The sequence below is a fragment of the Chanodichthys erythropterus genome, chromosome 15 (genome assembly GCF_024489055.1).
Source record: "Chanodichthys erythropterus isolate Z2021 chromosome 15, ASM2448905v1, whole genome shotgun sequence".
NCBI classification, from domain to species: Eukaryota; Metazoa; Chordata; class Actinopteri; order Cypriniformes; family Xenocyprididae; genus Chanodichthys; species Chanodichthys erythropterus.
In genome coordinates, this window is record NC_090235.1 from 20731513 (window position 1) to 20753748 (window position 22236).

A 22236-nucleotide genomic window follows, 5' to 3' on the forward strand; every position below is an offset into this window, starting at 1 on the left:
ATTTGTACAGCACTTATATGATATTATTTTTAGGGAATGTTGAAACCAAATAAATAAATCACACTAAGTGTGAAATAAGTCACCAATTAAAAAAAAAAAAAAAATCTAGGTTACACTTTATTTCACAGTGACGTAGTTACATTGTAGTTACTCAAATAAGTACTGAGAATTATTAATTAACTATATGTAGGCTACTTAGAGTTACAGTTAGGGTTAGGGTTTGGTTTAGGGTTAGTTACTTGTAATTATGCATAATTTACTGTTATGTTTATAGTAAGTTCATGTAGTTAAGTGTAACTACTGCACTGTAAAATAAAGTGTTACCAAAATCTGTCACAATCTGCTTATTGCAGTTTTTCAGCCAATTTAAAATTGTATAATATAATATATAATAAAGTATTATTGTTTTTATTTTATTATTATTTTTTAAGTAAAAAAAATGAAAAAATAAAATGAAAGAAAAAGGGGAAATACAAACAGTAGAAAAATAAGATCATAGTACTTAATTTGTTACAAATTAAGTTACACTAAAAAATGCTGGGTTAAAAACAATGTTGGGTTGAAAATGGACAAACCCAGCAACTGGGTTGTCTTAACCCAGCGGTTGGGTTAAATGTTTGACCAACCTGCTGGGTAGTTTTATCATGTAAAAATTGCTGTATTGCTTGCTTAAAATGAACCCATAATATGTTGGAAATTAACATTTATTAATATTAAATATAGGAATTTAACAATAAGCATTTATTAAATTGCTTATTACCTTTTGATTATTATTGTTGCCTCTAGCAATTATGTGTCTGATTTTGGGTTCATTTTAAGCCATCCATATAGTCATTTTTAACCAATAGTTGAGTTAAATAAATTTAACCCAACCCAGTCGCTGGGTTTGTCCATTTTCAACCCAACTTGGGTTGTTTTTAACCTAGCATTTTTTAAAGTGTATTATTAATAAGTTTTAAAGATTTTACAGTAAGGAAAATCTCAGCAAGAAAGACTTCAAATCTTAGTAAAGATTTATTATAAAATGTATTATTGTGAATGAAAAAAAAAATCAATGCAAAACAAAGAGATTAACAATAGGTTAAATAATATTATAAAATGAGATTGATAACAACTTAAATTCTCCCAAAGCAAATGTATTTGATTGAACTGACAATAATTGAAGCAAAGTTTCATAGTCAATTTTACAGAATAGTATAGTAAAGCTGAAAAATCCAGCTAAAACCAGCCTAAGATGGTTGGCTGGTTTTAGCTGGTTTAAGCTGGAAGTAGCTGGTTTTAGCTGGTCTCCTAGCTAACCAAAACCCCTCTAAAACCAGCCTGGGATTTTTAGTCTGTTTAGGCTAAATTATATAAAGATCTAATACATTATAGCTACACAAAAAAAAAAAAAAAAAAAAAAAATAAAAAAAAAATGCTTTACGCAATTCAGTTTGCATTTACATATGTTTTCCATTCTGTCCTAACAGGGTCTCCCTGTAAATATAGCTTGTGATTTTTTTTCCAGCATCTGCGCCAGATGTTTTCAGCCAACCAGCGCCCATCAGCTTCAGTGAGTGGGAGGAATCCGAGCAGCGGAGGATGATGCTTATGGCTGTCACTGTCACATCCCGAGGACCACCAGCGATACTTCAAATGTGTGATGTTAAGAGCCACTGCGGCAAGTGAACGATGGCCTCGATTGGCATTTTCGTGGGGTTCGTAGTGGGTACGTATACAGCTTGAGACGACGACACTGGGAGAAATACTCGCTCTTTTCCGTTGGATGATAGCTAGCTTGCTGGCTAACGGAATAGCTCTGTTGCTCATTACATCATTGGATACAACGACTGGCAGCTAATCGTTAATTCAAAGACGGCATATCAGCATTATTACGTGTTATTGACGTTAAGATAGCGAATACCACAAGTAATATATTATTTTATACATTCCGTATTGGTTTTATACTGTAGCTAATTGTAAGCAACATACATAATATACACTTAGTTCTTTTGCCTTAACAGGAATTTCTTGTAAGATTACGACGCCGTTTTTCTTAGTAAATTGTTTTATGACATGTTTTCCTCTTTGTTCGTTGTAAAAGCCACAATTGTTCGTTCTGTCAGTGGCATAGACGGCCAAACCCTGGCTTTAATCTCCTCCAAACAGAGATCTGTGATTCAGACTGGCGGTGAGTGATTGGAAAGGCTGGATGTGTCTCAAAAACTAGTATGCTGCCTGTCTAGTAGTTGTGGCGATTGTGATTTAATTCAGTGGTCTTCTCTGCAGGTTATTCTACATGATTAAGGTTTTTATCTGTTCTTTACAAGAACAAATCTAGTAGGAGACACTAGAAAATAACAAAGCAGATCTATCATCGTTTTCATTTTGTCACCTACTTTTAGGCTATCTAGAAAAATAACAACAGTAATCACCTAAGGCAGACATCTATTTTAAAAAGGAGGTAGGTGAATAAAAAAACATGAGTTAAGAGAACTAAGAAAGATTTGTTAACATTTAAAACACTGATTTGTTCAATTAATACCTATACAGAAGCTTTGGGCATTACAGGAACGCTTAACCAGACAGCTGTTCCTGTGATGTTCAAAATGCTGACTAGATAGGCACCTCACTAGGTTTTGAGACAAAGCCGATATGTTTGAAGTGATTGTAACACATGCAAAGCACTCTCCTGTGCAAAGCTTTTTGGGCTTAACACCTGCCAACCTGCTGAATCACCAACCTGTATAATTCATCTTCCTCTTGACTCTTTTGAAATAGAAGTGGAAGAACTACTCCTTTAACAAAACTACTTGTATATTAGGCTATAACATGTAGTAGCCTAGTGATGCAGCCTCTAATACATAACATGTTTTTTGTTTTTTAAATGCTTTACAGTTTGACATAAAATGTTTGATCTGTATAATGCATTTAGCATTATATTAATGTGTACACAAATGTATCAAAAGGAAAATCAGCATTACCTGATAAATGGACGCCTTGAGAAAAGCATTCTTCACCTTGAGTGTGTTCCCGGCTACAGCTTAGTCATGACAGGCTGACCCAGTTTTGTGCACAACATTGACTTCCAGGCGCAGTACTTTGAACAGTTTGATGTCTTCACTATCATGCAATTAGTCTGCACTGTTTTTTTTCTTCCCAATGAATCGTAAAGTGCATGAATTCCCCTTGACCGGAAAAGAGAAGTCAGCACAGAGCTGATTCGACAGTTCAGTAGGACATCCCTGTCTGTGTCACGGAAAGGGAGGGAGCGAAAATGAAACTTTTCTCAGTTAGCACATGATGAATATCTTCATTTGGCTCAACCAAGGTCAGCCCATAAAATCATAAACCAGGATTAGCCATTTCTACTGAAGGGCCCGTCAGTAGCTTGTGTGTGTTTGCGCATGTGCGTGTGCGCTCTGCCAACACTTAGTGTCGCAAAGTTTGGCATTAACTATTAATGGTTGATCTATTAGGATATAATGTTGTGCATCACCTTCAGTTTTCCTTGAGTTCACATAGTATTAGAATCATTATAGAGGGTTTTTGATGTGGTTTGGCGCTATATCAGGCTCTGGGCTAAAGTCGCCCACAGGGTGACAGAATAAACCATCTGGCACTCCAATTATTCAAAGCATGCATCTGTGCATACGTACAAAACCACAGCCATCAACAGTACAGAAACAGATCAATACCCCCACCATGGATAAAAGCATTAGAAAAGACACAGCTGTTCAGTAGGCCCATAACAGTGCATGAATGTGTGCCTTTAGTGTGGATTTCTGTGATATCTGCACATTAATGCAGATTGTTGTGTAGTCTCAAGGCTTGTTCACACCAAAACGAATGTTCGGAGCAAAAAATCGGTTCAATTTGTGCATGTTATCACATGCTTAAAAGCTGAGCTTACAGCCTAGAAAAGCAGAAATACCCAGTTATGCTGAGACACAAAGTGATGAAAACTTTCTGTTTCGGACACCCACTTCTCATGGAGAAGAAAGGAAGTCAAAAGGTCAGTTCACACCGCAACAGACACTTTGTTCGGTTTTGTCAGATCAGTGTGTCTGTCTGTGTCTGTTGGCATTGGTTGGTGCTTGTTTTCACCGATTGAACTTGTTCATGAACATGTCTTAGCCAGACAGCCAAAATGGTACATGTTCCTGTGATGTTCAAAATGCTGACAAGGTAGGGCACCTCACTAGGTTTTCAGACAAAGCCTATGTGTTTGAAGACTTCAAACATGTGTTTGACACTTTGACATGTTTGAAGTTTGAACCATTCAGAAACGTCCAGTTTCATTCTAAAACTTGTAACTTCTTCCTGAGTCTCTCCATCAGTGTCGACTCCAGTTTGAACAATGTAAGGCTGAACAGCGTTACTGACAATCCTCATTTTGGCTGCGTGAGATTCTCCAGCTTTGTTGCTGTTCAGCTACCGAAGTGCGAGCTGTTAAAGCTCCGCCCTCTTCTGGAAAGGGGACCGGGAGCAGCAGCTCATTTAAAAGGATAAAACACACAAAAATGGCATGTTTTTGCTCACCCAAATAGGAGAAAATAAATGATCTGTGGGGTATTTTGAGCTGAAACTTCACAGACACATTCTGGGTACACCAGAGACTTTATTACATCTTGTGAAAAGTGGGTATATTAGGTCTCCTTTAAAGGTGCTACAGAGGATGTTTTGTTTTATACATTTGCAATATTACTTGAAACTGTCTTTACTAACTGATAAAAGACTATTTATTAGGTGCACTGAAAGGAATAATATTAACATACATCATCTGTGGCGATGATCGGCCCTCTGGCTTGTCAATCACTGCCATGACGTTCCTTGTGAGAGACGAGCGCGGCTGTGCGCTCCAGTAACTTTCCACACTCCACAGGCGCCGCATGCAATGTTTTTGTAAGGAGACAGGAGTAACAACTAGGGCTGGACGATTAATCGAAAAATAATCGAACCTCTAACCGACGTAATTTCGGTTATTTCGTTTTTTTAATCTTGTTAATACTTCCCCCTTAAAAACATACTACCGCTTGTGTAGCCACGTGACTCCGCCCCGTCCAGTCAGTGGCGTAAAAGCAAAACACGGAGGTTGAGAATACAGTTTAAATATGCAACTTCGCCGGATAATGAATGCATAACAGCGAATGAGAATACAGTTTAAATTTCTCATACAGTTTGTATGAGAATACAGTTTAAATATGCAACTTCGCTGGATAATGAATGCATAACAGCGAACAAATAGTTATAAACTAATGCAAATGAATGGTAACAATCGTGGCATACAGTTGTTGTTTTTTTTGTCACATTGTTTTAACCGCTTGAGGTTACTACTAATGTCTCAGCCGCGACGACAAACATACTGTTCTCCACTAATGCAGCATCTAGTCAACAAACTAATTACTTTATAGTGATATGAAAACATGTACTGTAGTGTACATTGTATAACATACCATTTTGTTGTCCGTTTTAAATCGGTTTGAAGTGATCCGCTCTTATATGCCTCACATCACGTGTCAAAAGAAACCATACGAGGCATCAGTGATAGTTTTTATTTCGCCTCTAGAGGCCGCTCTCGTAATGTCGCATAATCTATGCTCGTAATGACAGCGCACTCTTCTCCAGCAATGGACGCAACGCGGAAAATTAAATCAACCGCGGTTGTGCGAGCACTTGTTTGCACATGCTTGCTTGCAGTCTGTGTTCTTCCGACTTTATTTTGTAGTAAGTAACGAAAATGCTTTGGGAAAATGTATCGGAGTAAAAGTATATAATTTATTTAGGAAATGTAGTGGAGTAAAAGTAAAAGTTGACAGAAATATAAAAACTCAAGTAAAGTACAGATTCTCCTAAAAAAATACTTAAGTACTGTAACGAAGTATTATTACTTCGTTACATTACACCACTGCACTAAAGTAGCTTAGAAACTCAAAACTTCTTATAGCATATATATTTCTACTTTTGAAGGAACTATTTACATCCCACAGCTTCACAATTAATAGAGAAACGGTATGACTAATTCACACACGCAATCACTCTCATTACTAATTTATCTTTATCTGATTTACAACGAGCAGAAATCTGTAAGAAATGTTATGAACCATAGATAAAATAACTGTTGATAATGAGCTATGATGTCAGATCACTCTTTCAATAGGAAAAAATATCCCACCTTTAATAGTCAATCATATTTACAGTACAAACCTCGTCAGTGAACTATGAGGGCAAAAATAAAAAAATAAAATAAAATAATCGTTCATTAATAGTAATCGAGGTAAAATGTTCAATTAACCGAGGGTTTGATTTTAGGCCATAATCGTCCAGCCCTAGTAACAACTGCAGATTATGAGTTACCTGCGGTGAGTCCGGCATAATGAATCCACTAACACGACACAGCGAATGCCGGTGGTTCCAATACTCGTGCACGAGTTTTGGGAGGCGTTCCCTCGAAATGAGCTGTGAAGGAGGGGGGTTGTTCTTACGCATGGGCTCATTTCAAAAACTCACTAACAGTCTTTGGTTTCTCAGTTGACGAAAAGATCCTTTGTAGCACCTTTAACACGCCTTCAATCATATTGTGTTTATCACACAATTTTTTTTACACCAAATATTCGTCTTGGTGTGAACAGGCCTTTATAGATGGACATAATTTCAGAATTCACTAAAAATAAATTGTGCTTGCTGATAGTTTTGTTTATTTGTATGCAATGTCATTGTCTGCATTGTATCAGTAATTGATAGAAAATGTACAAAACACTCAGTTTGCCTGCTTTTTGCAGCAGTAATAGCGTAACATTGCGCTAAACAAAGTGTGATTATTTTTGGAAGTAGGGCATAATTTGCATAGAAAAAAAATCATTTATTTTATTAATTTAAATGCAAATGTAAATAATACATGCATTTTCATATAAATATATTAAATGTATTTAATTTATGTAATATATATTAAATATAGTTGATGCACACATTATATACTCTTATAGGCATTATGTTGGTGTGTATGAGGTAGACTAGTTCTAATCCACAGGACCAGCAGTTTGTTTGTTGATGTATCAAAAGATTATTTCATTTTATGTGTTCATATTTATGTCAACTCCCTTTGTGTAATCCATTTCTGTGTTTAATCTGGACTTCCAGATGTCTTGTGATCTCCCTTGGTTTGTGCTATTCTGATAAGCTTATAATGTGTTTGAGCGAGTTGCTGCCTCCGTGTAAGCACACTCTTTGCCTTGAGTGATGCACTAGGAGCTGTTTTGTATCTAAAACTGTGAAGAATTCTGTAGTGCATCCCCTGTGGAGATTCAAAAACCAGCTTCCTCCCAACTGACTCAAAGTGAGAAAAGAAAGAGACTGAGAAAGCACACTGACAGTCATCTCTCCAGCATCTATTATAAACTGCTGGGGAAAAAATAGCTCTTTCCTCTTAAATAATAGTGTGTGTAAGTATGTGCTGAGCCAGAAATAAAAGGGCTTGTTGTGGAAAGCGAGGGGTAGGGGGTGGTGTGTGAGTGTTTGAGTGTTTAGAGATTGTAATTCACTGTACTGCTATCCACCAGCCAGTGAGACTCTAATACCCAAGACACACTCACCCACTCGCTCACATAACACATTCTCACACACTCCCACATCGTTTTTAGAAGAAAGGAACACCCCTGTTACATAAATGTATTAAAAATAAATACAGGTTAAAATAAGAGTTTACATTTGTCGTGACAATAGCCTCGTGGGCAGCGCAACGACATATAACACAGTTGTGCTATGGACGTCCCTAGTTCGAGTCCCTGCTCGTGGACCTTTCACGAACCCGTCACCCTCTCTTTCTCCAACTTCGCTTCCTGTCAACTTACTATCCTGTCATAATAAAGGCAAAAACTCCACAAAATTTTTTTTTTATTTTAAATAGTTTACATTATTAAGCTCTAAATAATATGCCTAAATTGTAACATTATTTATGTCTGTCTCAAACATCAAATAATTTATTATGAAACAACAAAATCATATTTTTAATTAATTTTGTTGTAAGTTAATACGACAAAGTTATGTTCATAATTAAGGTTTATATATTTATAAATATATAAACTACCATTCAAAAGTTTGGAGTCGATAAGATTTTTATTGTGTTTGAAGTATCTTATGCTCACCATGGCTGCATTTATTTGATAAAAACAGTAATATTGTAAAATATCATTACAATTTAAAATAACTGTTTTCTATTTGAATATATATTTAAAAAGTAATATATTCCTGTGATGTTAAGCTGAATTACTCATGTCTTCAGTGTCACATGATCCTTCAGAAATCATTCTAATATGCTGATTTGCTGCTCAAGAAACATTTCTCATCATTATCAATGTGAAATTTTTCGTGATACTTAATACCTTGATACATTTTTTCTAGGAATAGAAAGTTCAAAATAAAAGTATTTGAAATAGAATTATTTTGTAACTTTATACATTTTTGATAAATTCAATTTGTCCTTGCTAAATAAAAGTATTAAATTATTAGGAAAAATGTTAACCAAAATTCTCCAAAATTTGAACGGTATATATAATCTTTTTAATAGCTATTTCTTTACTGTATGTGTAAATTCTTTAGTGTGCACAGTGAGGGATTTTTTTCTCCCACGTTGCACTGCACTTAATAACTCTTTTGTCATTTCTATCTGCACCAGTGGTCACCATCCTCTCTAAGTCGCACGCGGACCGCAACGTTTATCCTTCTGCCGGAGTGCTTTTCGTTCATGTGCTAGAGAGAGAATACTTTAAAGGGGAGTTCCCACCATATCCAAAAGCAGGTATACTTACTCCACTACTTAGTCAATAATATGTCTATATAGAATAAATGTTTCACTATATTAATTTTTATGAAACACTTGTTCACCTTGCACTTTGTATATCACTGCACATCAAAGGATTTGACGGCCTACTGTATATCTTCTAAGGAAACATGGCACACAACAAATATAATGAACATTAGTCACAATAATATTTTTGTTTCTTAGCAACCTTTTTGTTAAGGCATAATTGCTAATAAAGCACAAACTTTCATACCGTATTGCTTAAGTAAAGTCTTCTGAAAATGATTTTTTTCATTTCAGGTGATTCGAGTAACGACCCCATCACATTTAACACTAATCTTAAAGGCTATCCAGACAGGCCTGGATGGTTGCGGTACATTCAAAGAACCCCTCATAGTGATGGAGTCCTCTATGGATCACCGACCGCTGAGCATGTGGGCAAGCCGACCATCATCGAAGTGTGTTATCATGTGTAGAATTTGTTTTCCATTACATTTGACCTCATATACACTGCTGTTCAAAGGTTTGTGGTCAGTAAGGTTTTTTCTTTAAAATAAATGATTACTTTTATTCAGCAAGGATGCATTAAATCGATCAAAAGTGACAGTAAAGACATTTACAATGTAATTTTTTTTTTTTAATAAATGCTGTTCAAAAACACAAAAAAAAACTTAATTGACCCTAAACTTTTGAACGGTAGTGTATAGTGTGTAGCAAGGCCGTAACCATGTCTTGAACATTGGAGGGACCAAATTTTTCAAATCACATTTACACTTATTTGTATGTCCAAGTCTAATATGTCAGAAACGCAAAACTTTCTTGTCTCGTCACATTCAGTTTTGCATCACTTGAAATCATGCATGTTTTCAATTTAAAACGGCAAAATTTGATAAAAAAAAAAAATTTAGTAGGTTGCATCACTTGATATTATTGTCAGTCAACATTTCTATCATAAAACAGTTGTCAAATAATAAATGTTTAACTACTTACATCTTACCTTTTTTTTCACTGTTAAAACTAAAGCATTGCGTTGGAATTTACACTCATCTTCTGTGAATAGTAAGCCCCGCCTTTTTTGATTTGATTGGCCATCTCAATCATTTTGACACTGACGAGTGCAGACCAGCCTAAAAATGTAACTTTTAAAACTTTTTGTTCATCCTAACACAACAAACAGAGAAGTGCGTAATGGAGTACAGCAGAGCAGCATCAAAAATATCAGATATTGGGGGGACTTCAATGTCTATGGTGGTTATGGCCCTGGATTGTAGTTAATAAGTGTATAGTAAATAAATAAATTTCTATGAAAATAGAAAGTAACAGGGCAAAGTTGAATGTGTATGCATAAGAATGCTTATCTCCTCTTTGTGTGTTATTCAGGCTTTAGATTCATGTAAGGATTTGGCTTTGTTATTCTTCTTTACCCTTGAGAAACTGTATGTGTTTGCATCTGGTTCTGACATCCTCTGCATGGTATGAATGTAAAGCTGTCCTGAGCCGGGCTTAAACTTTTCCTCTTGCGTGTTGCAGATTACCGCGTATAATAAACGCACTTTTGAAACTGCCAGGCACAACTTGGTCATAAACATCATGTCTACAGAAGGTGAGAGCCAAGAACTTTTTTGATCTAGCAAATCTCATTATAACGTACAGCCATATGTTAAAAGAAAGAGTCCATTGTTTGACTGAAAACCTTAATCCTAAAGTATGGAAAACATGTATTTGTGTAAGAATAAACCAGCCAGACATTGGGTCTTATTCACTAGTAATTGTGTGGATTATTTTGCACAGGAGAACTTCTCATGAAAAATCTCGCCTAATTCACAACACGTGCGTTTTGCACATGAATTTGTTCTTAACCTTGTTCTAATGTTAGTGAATTTGGAGAATTCTAAATGAGCGGCCGCGTGCACAAGGTTAGTCATTTGCATAAAACACGCCCGAACCATCTCCATATAAGGGTTTTCCGCACAAACTTTCCTGTACAGCCTTTCGTCGCACTCTGCAGACACGCTCTCGCCAGATCCTCAATCAATGCCAAGTGTGCCATTCTCAAAACCAGTTCTAAAAAAAATTTATACAGACCCAGATTACAGACCTCTGATTAGCCAGCTGTACATACACATATATCTGCTGCTTTATTCAGAGAAACCTTGCAGCTAAAGCTATATCGCAGCTTACCTTACTCTTTCACTGTATGTGATGAAATATATTGAAGATGAAATAAAATTGTATTATTTATCATAGAAGTTTATATACAAAAAACTATTATTATAGTCATGTTAAGATGAAATATAAGAACATGATAATTTTTCATAATTTTAGAATAAAGTTTGATACAAAAGTTTTTGGTGATTCATCATTTGGTCGTGAAAACGTTCGTACGCTGATTTAATTATAATACATTGTAATGCAATCTGATTAAACCCACAAACCTTCATTTCGTACCAAGGAAGACCTTTGACTATCTTTGTGTACTAACAGTCTTTTTTTTATATTCTTAGGCAAAATGTGATTGAAAATTAAACTGTGTAATTATTGCGTCTGTGTTGAATAATTGCGAAGAGAGCGAATAACCACGATCAGACAATTAATCAATAATTGCGACAGAGCTACAGTTAATAGCATAATTTGCATCATGTATATTTTAGCAGCTGGTTTATATTCACCACATTATATGCGGAAAAATTATTTATAAATAAAAAGTAAGTCTCTTTTACAGGCAGATCTGCTTTACATTTACATTGAATGCTCTGAAATTCCAGTTCATCATTTGCGTTTAGCTTTAAGCTGACAACTGTTTCAGTACAGATGTGACCTCACTGTGATGCAGTCCACCATCTGCCATCTCATCCAGAAAGAGACACTTCAAAATGATGGCCAACTTATTATCCAACTGTTATGTAACCTAGTTTGGGTTACTTGTAATCGCATACAGGAAGATATGCTCATATTTTTCCTCTCTTGCTCTCTGGCAGAATTTCCCTTGCCCTATCAGGCTGAGTTCTTCATCAAGAACATGAACGTTGAGGAGATGTTGGCCAGTGAGGTGCTGGGAGATTTTCTCGGTGCCGTCAAGAACGTGTGGCAGCCGGAGAGACTCAACGCCATCAACATCACTTCAGCGTTGGACCGGGGCGGACGAGTGCCTTTACCCATCAATGACCTGAAAGAAGGGTACGATTTAAATATACTAAATATAATCAAACGGGATCTATTATGACTTTTTACAAAGTTTTTGGGGTCTACTAGAAAGTTTTCATGCTTGAATGTTCAAAAACACCTTATTTTTCACATATTCTCCATTGTTGCAGCACCTCTCTTCCTAGTCTGTCAGTAACACACTGTTTAGTTCCTGTCTCTATGAAGACCCTCCTTCTGAAAAGAACAGTGTGCTCTGATTGGTGGCTGAACCAGTGTGTTGTGATTGGTCAACCGCTTCGAGCGTGTTTGGGAAATGCCACGCCCCTTACCATAGCTGCGAGTTTCAACACACTACTAACTCACTCAACAAGGCCCCGCCCCATTTTTGCCTATGCCTTGGACAGGAATTATAGAAATTATAGAGGAATATTGTGATGTGTTCATTCACAGAAGAAATCTCAAGACTACAATTCAGGCATTTCAGGGAGTTCAGAAACTGATATAGGGAATAACATCCTTTGGAGTCATTTTGCAGACCTTTTTCATGCCCAAACAGCAACATTACACACTGAAGAAAGTGTAAAAAAGCATAATTAAAGTCCCCTTTAATTAGGTTATTGGTGCAGAACTTGAGCATATTATGATATATATCAACAAATATGAAATGTAATGTTCTTGAGAAAAACTCATGAAAGTCAGAACATCCTGTCCCAGAAGGCAGAAGAACACTCTGTGTGGGGCTGTGGTGAATTTACCCAAGGATAGAGGCTGCCTGTCTCGATTCACATTTCTTTAGAGGAATTCCCTCATGCGTTGGCATAAGTTGTTCATCAAATATTTATGTCCCCCTTTCAGAAGATAAAATGTTCCAGATGAAGGCATTTTAGAAGGTCTCAGCGCAGAAAACACATTTCATCTTGGCAGATGGAATATGTATATTATCCATCTAGTCCTATTGTTGTTGTCTTAATGTTTTATTTCTGTGCATCATGGTTATGCTGAGTGTTAATTTACTGTCAACATCAGCTTGATGAATATTTCTGAACATTGTGCTTAAAACCTTGCTCTTCATTAAGCCTCTGTGATGTTTACAGAGTGTATGTGATGGTGGGAGCAGACGTGCAGTTTTCGTCGTGCCTTCGAGAGGTGGAGACCCCACAGAACCAGCTGCGCTGCAGTCAGGAAATGGAGCCCGTCATCAGCTGCGATAAGAAGTTCAGAGCTCAGTTCCACATCGACTGGTGCAAGATCTCTCTGGTGAGCGCCAGATCTCCAGTCCATCATAGAATCCATTGTTGTGTGCAAATAAACATGGCATTTGATTTTTGGAGCACTTTTATATATAGGAATAAGACCAGGGAGTCAGGGAAAATTGTTTGAATTATTTATTTATTTATTATTATTTTATGTTTTTCCATCATGTTAATTGACATATTAGACTATTATAATTAAAGGGCTTGCGTCTAAAAATGCAGATGCAGCGCTCAGGAATGTTTTTTTTAAAAAGCGCTGCGCTGAACGTGAGGGTCTCAAGATGCGCTTTGGGACGTGATGCAATAACAACAATAATGGAAATAATAGAAATAGGCAAACAGCAGAATAGATAGATAGGCCTACTATTTTTGACATGGAAAAAAACGTCTATGGCCTCCTCCGCCATGTTGCCATCAAATAAAACAGTTGCCGTGCCAACTTGCTACTGTAAACAGAAGTTTGCTGCGCTTGCCCCGCCTCCAAGTTCTTCTGATTGGTCCACTGTTTTGGAACTGACACGGCTTCTTAAAAACACAGCGCTCATGTGCGAGGCGCTACAAAAGAAGCGAGATGCGAGCATAACAGTCATACACATCCGTCTAGCACGTTTACATAAAAAAATAATGGAAAAGTAGTACATTTGAATAGAAAAACACATTCTGTGTGAATGGCATCTCTACCTTGTTTTATACATTACCTTTATGTTTTGTTTTATAAATTTTTGCAATATTACTTGAAACTGTCTTTCCTAACTGATAAAAGACTATTTATTAGGTGCACTGAAAGGAATACTATTAATATACATCATCTGTGCATGAGGTAGGGCCTTAAAAACATCAGCCAGTCGTGTAAACGATTGGCCCTCTGGCTTGTCAATCAATGCCATTACGTTCCTTGTGAGAGACGAGCGCGGCTGCGCGCTCCAGTAACTTTCCACACTCTACAGGCACCGCATGCAATGTTTTTATCAGGAGACAGGAATAACAATTGCAGGTTAGTCATTTGCATAAAACACGCCCGAACCATCTCCATATAAGGGTTTTCCGCACAAACTTTCCTGTACAGCCTTTCGTCGCACTCTGCAGACACGCGGACACTGCAGATTATGAGTCCGACATAATGAATCCACTAACACGATACAGCGAATGCTGGTGTTCCAATACTCGTGCACAAGTTTTGGGAGGCGTTCCCTCGAAATGAGCTGTGAAGGAGGGGGGTTGTTCTTACGCATGGGCTCATTTCAAAAACTCACTAACAGTCTTTGGTTTTTCAGTCGACGAAAAAATCCTCTCTATCACCTTTAACATTTAATAGTTCAGTGTTATAAACCCCACCTTTATTGAATAATATTTTTATAATATTTTATAAAGCTAAATCCTATTCTAATTATTTCAAATGAGTTTATAAATTATTTAAAATAAAATATATTTAAAACTAGCTATTTTGATGAAAGGTTTGATGAAATTAAAGGTTAATTGTTTCAGATTTTATTTATAACATTTTGGTCATTCTTAATCAACAACCTAGAGATAAAGTAAATAAGCTTAATGTCAGAGGCATCAAATGTTAGACAGAAAAAGAAAAATATTGGACATCAAAAACATAATTTTTATACATTACTGTTCAAAAGTTTGCGGTCAATAAGAATGTTTTTTTTAAAGAAATGTATATTTTATTTGGCAAGGATGCATTAAATTGATCAAAAGTGACAGTAAAGACAATTATGTTACAAAAGATTTCAAACTAAAGATTTCACTATTTCAAATAAATGCTTTTCTTTCTATTTCCAACTTTCTGTTTATCAAAGAATCCTGAAAAAGATATCAGTTTCCACAAAAATATTAAGCAACATAACTGTTTTAAACATTGATAATAACCAGAAATGTTTCTTGAGTCTACTTGTTTTGTTTGTGTGACACTGAAGACTTTAAAATATTTAAATAATTTAAAAATATATTAAAATAGAAAACAGTTGTTTTAAATTGTAATAATATTTCAAAATATTGCAGTTTTTACTAGGGTTGTCACGATTCTCCAAATCCTCGATTCGATTACATTTTCGATTCTAAGGTCACGGTTCGATTCGATTCTCGATTTTTACATTTATTTTTTTTTAAAGCACAGGTTGCTATGCCATTTTTCAGACTAGACTTTTATGCAATATAATATCTGACCTTTGTTCGCAATGTACCACACTACATTGTCAAATTTAAAACTTTTATTAACAACATAATGTAACAGATGCATTCTACTTTGGATTTCGTAGCGTGGTTCTAGCACGAATAAGGTCGCATGTCCAGGGCTATGAATACTCCTAACGCACGCATAATTGTATTTGCATGAGTTGAATTGCTTGGAAGTTTAATTCCAAATGAAGACGGAAGAGTAGTTTGTTTAGTTGTTGGTTTAACAGATAAATCTATGTTTTTGTGGTGCCTGCGGAGATGCCCTGCCATGTTAGTCGTGCTGCCAGTGAGAGAATATGGTACTTACCATATGGTACTGAGAATATGGCTGCCAGTGAGAGAATATGGCTTGCAAACTGTTGTTTTTTTGTCGACAACGCAAACTTTGTCAACATAACTCACTGGAAATCCAAAATACTTCCACACCAGCGACTTCAGTGAAAGAGGAGGGGGTTCGAGTTTTGTCGATGGGTCTCCTGCATTTGCAGTTGCCATGCTATCTTTTGAGTGAATGTTAGAGGACTGTTTTTTCCACTTGGCAAGCAACCAGACGCGACATGGGGGCGTGGCAGCATCGACGATTCCATTTTTTAATTCAAAGTTTGAGATTGTGACTTAATTTCGGTCGATTTCGATTTAAAATTTCGAAATCGTGATACCCTTAGTTTCTACTGTATTTTGGATCACAAATGCAGGCTTGGTGAGCACAAGAGACTTCTTTGAAAAAAAAAATAAAAATCATACCAACCTCAAACTTGAACAGTAGATTTTTTTTTTTTTTTGAGAAACATTTGTACATGAATTTGCACATAATATGTTTATACTGTAACAATGTTAAGTATTTTTATACTGAGCCCAGTTTGTCTTTGTTCTTGAAGGTGGACATCACTAAGGTTGTTCCAGTGCGCAGTAACCGTCCAGACCCGGGCATAGGTGTGCTGCCAGACATCGGCGAGTACAACCCTCCTTCTGAGTCACTGAAAAGTAGAGACTATTTTGCTGACTTCCTGATCACCCTGGCGGTGCCCTCAGCTGTCGCCCTGGTCCTCTTCATCATCCTCGCCTACTCCATGTGCTGCCGACGGGAAGGGGTGTAAGTTCCCTGTGCTAACCTCTTGGTGAAAATAAAACTTTCTCACACAAAGAAGCACAAAACTGCTCTTATCCTTAATACTTGTACTTAGTGGCCACTGTTTAATGATCAACATGTAAACGATTGATACTTTTTTGATCATAATAAACCATGAAGTGCCACTATGGCATCTTTTGAATCAATTCAAGATCACAAGGGCTTTTTTAGAATATGTGTGTACCGAAAGGCAAGACAGGGTTTGCATCCCTGCCAAAAAGCAGCTTACCATCCTCATTAAGCATCAGTTTTTTTTACCATTTAATCATTAACCAAAGCACACTCAGTCCAAAGGTTCCATCTGTTGTATTTAGAGCCATTCCGACAGATGTTCCGTCCACATGATCAGCCAATCCCAGTGTGTTTCCTGATGATGTCACCCACCATTAAAGCTCAGCCTGAAGGAGATCATCATCAGACTTCAGTTGATCCATCCACACCCCTCCATTCCCCTCCTGACTCACTCTCCATTGGCTTTTGTGTGGTTGTCTTTAACTATTAATATTAGAATTTAATTCAGTCATTTTGTTTTGTTTCTAGGCAAAAAAGAAACATGCAAACACCAGAGTAAGTGTTCCCTCTCCTGTGGTCTTGGCATTTTCTTTCTCCTTTTTGGATCTTTTTTTCCTTTCTTCTGATAGGTCCCCCTTTCCTATGTTTTGTTATCTCAAATCCTTCATCATGGTGACATTTTCATTTCCATCTCATTCATCCATTCGCCTCTGTGTCTCCATGGAGTCATCAATGGGCAGCTGCTTCAGTGACAGAGATATATGCCAGTTTATTATAATTGTAAATAATTCATACTGTGGAATGAGGTAGTGTGATAAAAGACATAAATATTCATCAATAGCCCTTTGCGAAGTAGATAAATAATAACCCAACCAGTGTTATTTTAGTTTTATTATAGTTTTATTAATAATTTGAATAAGCTTTTATTTTTGTATTTTTAGTTTTCATGTTAATTTTTAGTTTGTTTTTTTTATATATATATTATTTAGTTTTAGTTTTTATTAATTTTCTGTTAATAATTTTAGTTCTGTTAATAATCTTATTTCAGTTAATTGCCAAGGCAAGATTTCTAATTTTCATTTAGTTTAGGTTTTTCAACTAATATTTTTATTTTATTTTGTTTAGTTTCTTTTTGTTATTTTATATTTTATGCTATTTCATTATTTTACTTTTACTTTACTTTACTTTACTTTACTTTACTTTACTTTACTTTACTTTACTTTACTTTACTTTACTTTACAGGGCTACGTTTCCAGAAAGCATTGTAAGCCTAAGTTGATCGCAGAGACCATTATTGGCAATTTTTCTACAATCAACTTAGGCTTACGATGCTTTTGGGAGACGCAGCCCAGAAATGTTAATAGTTTTAGTTTTAGATAATAACCCTGACCCCAGCGTTATGCTTAATACTTCATTGTTTACATAAATATTAATCGGTTGCATAGAAATGTAAAATATTCTATAGTTTTTGTGCATGCATTTGCTTGAAATAGTCATTTATTTGTTCCTTCCATTCCCAGTATTCAGCTGGTTCACCACAGCTCCATTCAGAAGTCTACTAAGGAGCTTCGCAGCATGTCTAAGAACCGGGAGATATCATGGCCTCTCTCGACACTGCCGGTCTTCCACCCTGTGAGCGGAGAGGTGGTGCCACCCATCCACCCCGACAACTACGAGACCACCAGCATGCCGCTCATGCAGACGCAGACGTGAGTCTGTTAATTTTACTTTAATTCTGGGTGGAAATTCCTGTTTGGGAATGGCGGATCTGGTTTAAGAAGAAGAGTTGAGAAAGTAGGTTACTGTAATCCAATGTTTATGTCTTTAAAAACAAGCTTGAATCACTCAGTACTCTGGAATTAGTTGGAGAGCTTAGAACAGATCAAAACAACATGTGTATTATCATCAGCAAGATTGACCTAAAATGATGTGCTAAGATGATACAGAAAAGGATAGAGAAGTTGGGATGGGAATCGTAAAGAATTTAACAATTTCGGTTTCTTAACAGTTGCATTAATGATTCTACTTTTAAGAAATGTTTTTACTTTTTAAAAGTATCATAAATGCAATCTAATTATTGGTTTTAACTTTATATATATATGTAATAAAAAAAAAACATATTTCAAACCTTTTTATAAAATGCTACTGACAAAACACATTAAAGTGTATCTTTAAAGGTGCTATAGAGGATGTTTTGTTTTATACATTTTTGCAATATTACTTGAAACTTTCTTTACTAACTGATAAAAGACTATTTATTAGGTGCACTGAAAGGAATAATATTAATATACATCATCTGTGCATGAGGTAGGGCCTTAAAAACATCAGCCGATTGGCCCTCTGGCTTGTCAATCAATGCCATTACGTTCCTTGTGAGAGACGAGCGCGGCTGCGCGCTCCAGTAACTTTCCACACTCTACAGGCACCGCATGCAATGTTTTTGTCCGGAGACAGGAGTAACAACTGCAGATTATGAGTTACCTGCGGTGAGTCCGACATAATGAATCCACTAACACGACACAGATAATGCCGGTGGTAAAGACTCGTGATCCAATACTTGTGCACAAGTTTTGGGAGGCGTTCCCTCGAAATGAGCTGTGAAGGAGGGGGGTTGTTCTTACACATGCGCTCATTTCAAAAACTCACTAACAGTCTTTGGTTTCTCAGTCGACGAAAAGATCCTCTGTAGCACCTTTAACTGATGTCATATGAACATGTCAGTAACTACACTGATATAAAGGGATAGTTCACCCAAAAATGAAAATTCTGTCATCATTTACTCACCCTCAAGTTGTTCCAAACCTGTATAAATTTCTTTGTTCTGCTGAACACAAAAGAAGATATTTTGAAGAATGATGGTAACCAAACAGTTGATGGACCCCATTGACTTCCAGAGTATCAAAAAAATGCTATGGAAGTCATTGGGGACCAACATTCTTCCAAATATCTTCCTATGTGTACAGCAGAACAAAGAAAGAAGGAAGATATTTGGGAGAATGTTTGTAACCAAGCAGATCTCGCCTCCCATTGACTACCATTATATATTTTTTCCTACTATGGTAGTGAATGGGGGGTGAGATGTGCTTGGTTACAAACATTCTTCAAAATATCTTCCTTTGTGTTCAGCAGAACAAAGAAATTTATACAGGTTTGGAACAACTTGATTGTGAGTAAATGATGACAGAATTTTCATTTCTGGGTGAACTATCCCTTTAAAAAGAACCGACTCATTAGAGTCATTTGTTCAGAAGTTGGAGCCATTAGTTTGTGATTCGGATACTGATTGCAATGTCTCTTTTGTGCAAGTAATTTGATTTCTTTTAATGCATGCAGAAATTGTTAACTTAACTGAACATCATTCTGGCATTTTTAATTAATGAAATCAGTTCTGAATCCTAGAGTGCTAGTAATGTCCAGCTTGACCAAAGCTTTGTGTTTATTCACAGAAATCTTCAAAATCAGATCCAAATACCACAGCAGCAGATCTCTGGTAAGTGCAGAATCCAATACTGATGCCTAAGCTTTCCATCCCATTGATGCGAACAGCACCTGATACCAGATTATAACTTTTCTTAACAAAACAAAAACAAATGTCATTCTGCTTTCGGAAAGCCATGTTAATTGCAGTTTTGGTGTTTTAGGGCCAGATTTACTAAACAGGGCAAATTACTGTGAGACTATAATCCACTAAGCCGCGATGGGAGTGCAAAGTTCTGCGGGTGATTTACTGACAATTACCCAAAAATGAAAATTTTGTCATTAATTACTCACCCTCACGTCGTTCCAAACCCATAAGACTTTCGTTCATCTTCAGGAACACAAATGAAGATCTTTTTGATGAAATCTGAGAGAGTTCTGTTCCTCCCTTGACAACTGCGCAACTGAAACTTTGATGCTTCATAAAGCAGCGGTTTAGTCCAGATATTCTGAAGAGACTTGATTGCTTTATATATTGAATTTAGGCTTTTATTAACATATAAACATTGATCAGCGAACATAAACATAAGCCAAATTCAATACAGAAAATTTGGACTAAACTGCTCAATGAGGAATAGTTTTACATTCTCTTTATGAATATTTTTAAGCGAAGTTTCAGTTGCGGAACTGTCTATGGAGGGACAGAAAGCTCTCAGATTTCATCAAAAAGATCTTCATTTGTGTTCTGAAAATGAACAAAAGTGTGGAACAACATGAGGGTGAGTAATTAATAACAGAATTTAAATTTTTGGGTGAACTATCCTTTTAAGACATGCTTTTTGGGGCGTTAAATGACGCTAATTTTAGTAAATCACGTTGCATGGTTCATTTAAATCACCACCCATAAATATTGTGTCGGAAAGGGAAACTCCTACAAAAGCATATGCAATAAGGTCAGCCGCAAAAATAAGCGCCCACGCCTTTTCATTGCTAATTTTTCTCTGCGTCTTTAGTAAACCCTGACAGTAGCTTGTTAATGCCATTGCACTCTGGCGACCCCCAGTGTCCACATAATGAACTGCCATCAGACGTTTGTGAAATCTCTTCCTGTCTAACATACTGTTCATTCATTCATGCTAACAAAGGAGATAATTATTGTATGTCGACTTTTCGGAGGCTAGAGGCAAGTATTACTCTTTGCATCTGTGATCACGTGTTTAAAAAAAAAAAAAATCAGATAAACGGTTTCATGTTTCTGAAATGTTCCTCTCATTATAGGTAAATGGTATTCCTGAGGAGAGAAAAGTGGCCGAAGCTCTAAACCTGTGATCTCATGTGGCTTCACTTTTGTACCTGTTTATTCCTGCCAAATGTGCATGTGTAGGTGTAGCTTCAAGCTCGATGCCTTTGTGTTCTCATGCACATAATCTGAAAGTACAATGTTATTCAGTGTCAGAACTAATATTGAGATGGGCACACTAAAAGAATATCAACATTAAAGGTACACTTATGTAATTTTGAGTCGTTTTCCAAATTGTGTTTTTGTCTTATCCTGAATCATTACGATGCGCTTATAGTAAGTGTTTATATTTGGACTATTTTAGGGCGAGTGGAATGATAACCGCTGCGGAGTAGCCCAGTACCAGCGTGACTCGTCATAGACGGTGTGTCCCAATTTGCGTACTTATGCACTATTCTATGATGTTTTTAAGTATAAATAGTGCAAGTAGTGCATTCACACTGAAAATTCCAAAAAGAAAAAGTACACTTTAAATACCCGGATGATGCACTAAATTAACTGAAAAAACGAAGTGTGGAATGTTGGACACTTCATGCACTCAACTGACACAGCTTTAATTATGTAGCAGAGTGGGAGAGGGTATCAGACTTCGTTGTTAAATGACAAAATAACCTTATACAATTCATGCACTACATGGATGAGTACATAGTGCATAGTGCGTTGTTTGGGACACAGCTATAAACACAGAGAAGTAGATCCGGCTAGTGTTCTTCCGCAAGTTTTATTAACCGCTAGAGTGCCAAAAGTTACAGTGTACCTTTAAATATGAACTGGAGTCAAATGTTCTAATTTTGTTATATGAGTGAACAAACTCACTTTATTTTGGTCAAATACCAGTTGTTTTTGGTCTACCACTAATGAAGGCACATTTCATGGGATCTGAACAGGTTGATATTGTTCGTTTTGTTCTCTTACAGTATATGAGTAAATATGTTTTGATAAATAAATGAATACACTTGTCACTAAATAACAAGATTGGCTCATGTTTGCTCTGGGGATGCAAGTATAGATATTT

The 22236-nt window shown here is 36.3% G+C and overlaps 2 protein-coding genes across 5 annotated transcripts in view; one reads left to right on the forward strand and one right to left on the reverse strand.

The window, feature by feature from the left end:
- Positions 1–3886, reverse strand: part of ppp1r9a (protein phosphatase 1, regulatory subunit 9A) — a 79392-nt gene extending 75506 nt beyond the window's left edge. Inside the window, exon 1 of the mRNA XM_067412192.1 lies at positions 2964–3886. The gene's annotated coding sequence lies outside the window, so the exon portion shown is untranslated. The remainder of the gene's footprint in view (positions 1–2963) is intronic.
- sgce (sarcoglycan, epsilon) lies at positions 1491–22196 on the forward strand. 4 transcript variants are annotated; one of them, XM_067412198.1, is made up of 12 exons: positions 1502–1708; positions 2084–2170; positions 8654–8776; positions 9080–9237; positions 10310–10382; positions 11758–11956; positions 13018–13180; positions 16242–16456; positions 17033–17059; positions 18025–18213; positions 19951–19994; positions 21200–22196. In XM_067412198.1, the coding sequence occupies exons 1-12, from the start codon at positions 1672–1674 to the stop codon at positions 21214–21216; spliced, it is 1332 nt and encodes a 443-aa protein (XP_067268299.1). In that variant the 5' UTR covers positions 1502–1671; the 3' UTR covers positions 21217–22196. The 4 variants fall into 4 exon arrangements, with proteins under 4 accessions (XP_067268300.1, XP_067268298.1, XP_067268299.1 ...); XM_067412199.1 differs by lacking the exon at positions 21200–22196 and having other exon boundaries at positions 1491–1708; positions 9080–9213; positions 19951–21192; XM_067412197.1 differs by lacking the exon at positions 21200–22196 and having other exon boundaries at positions 1498–1708; positions 19951–21192.
- The last annotated feature ends 40 nt before the right edge of the window (positions 22197–22236 follow it).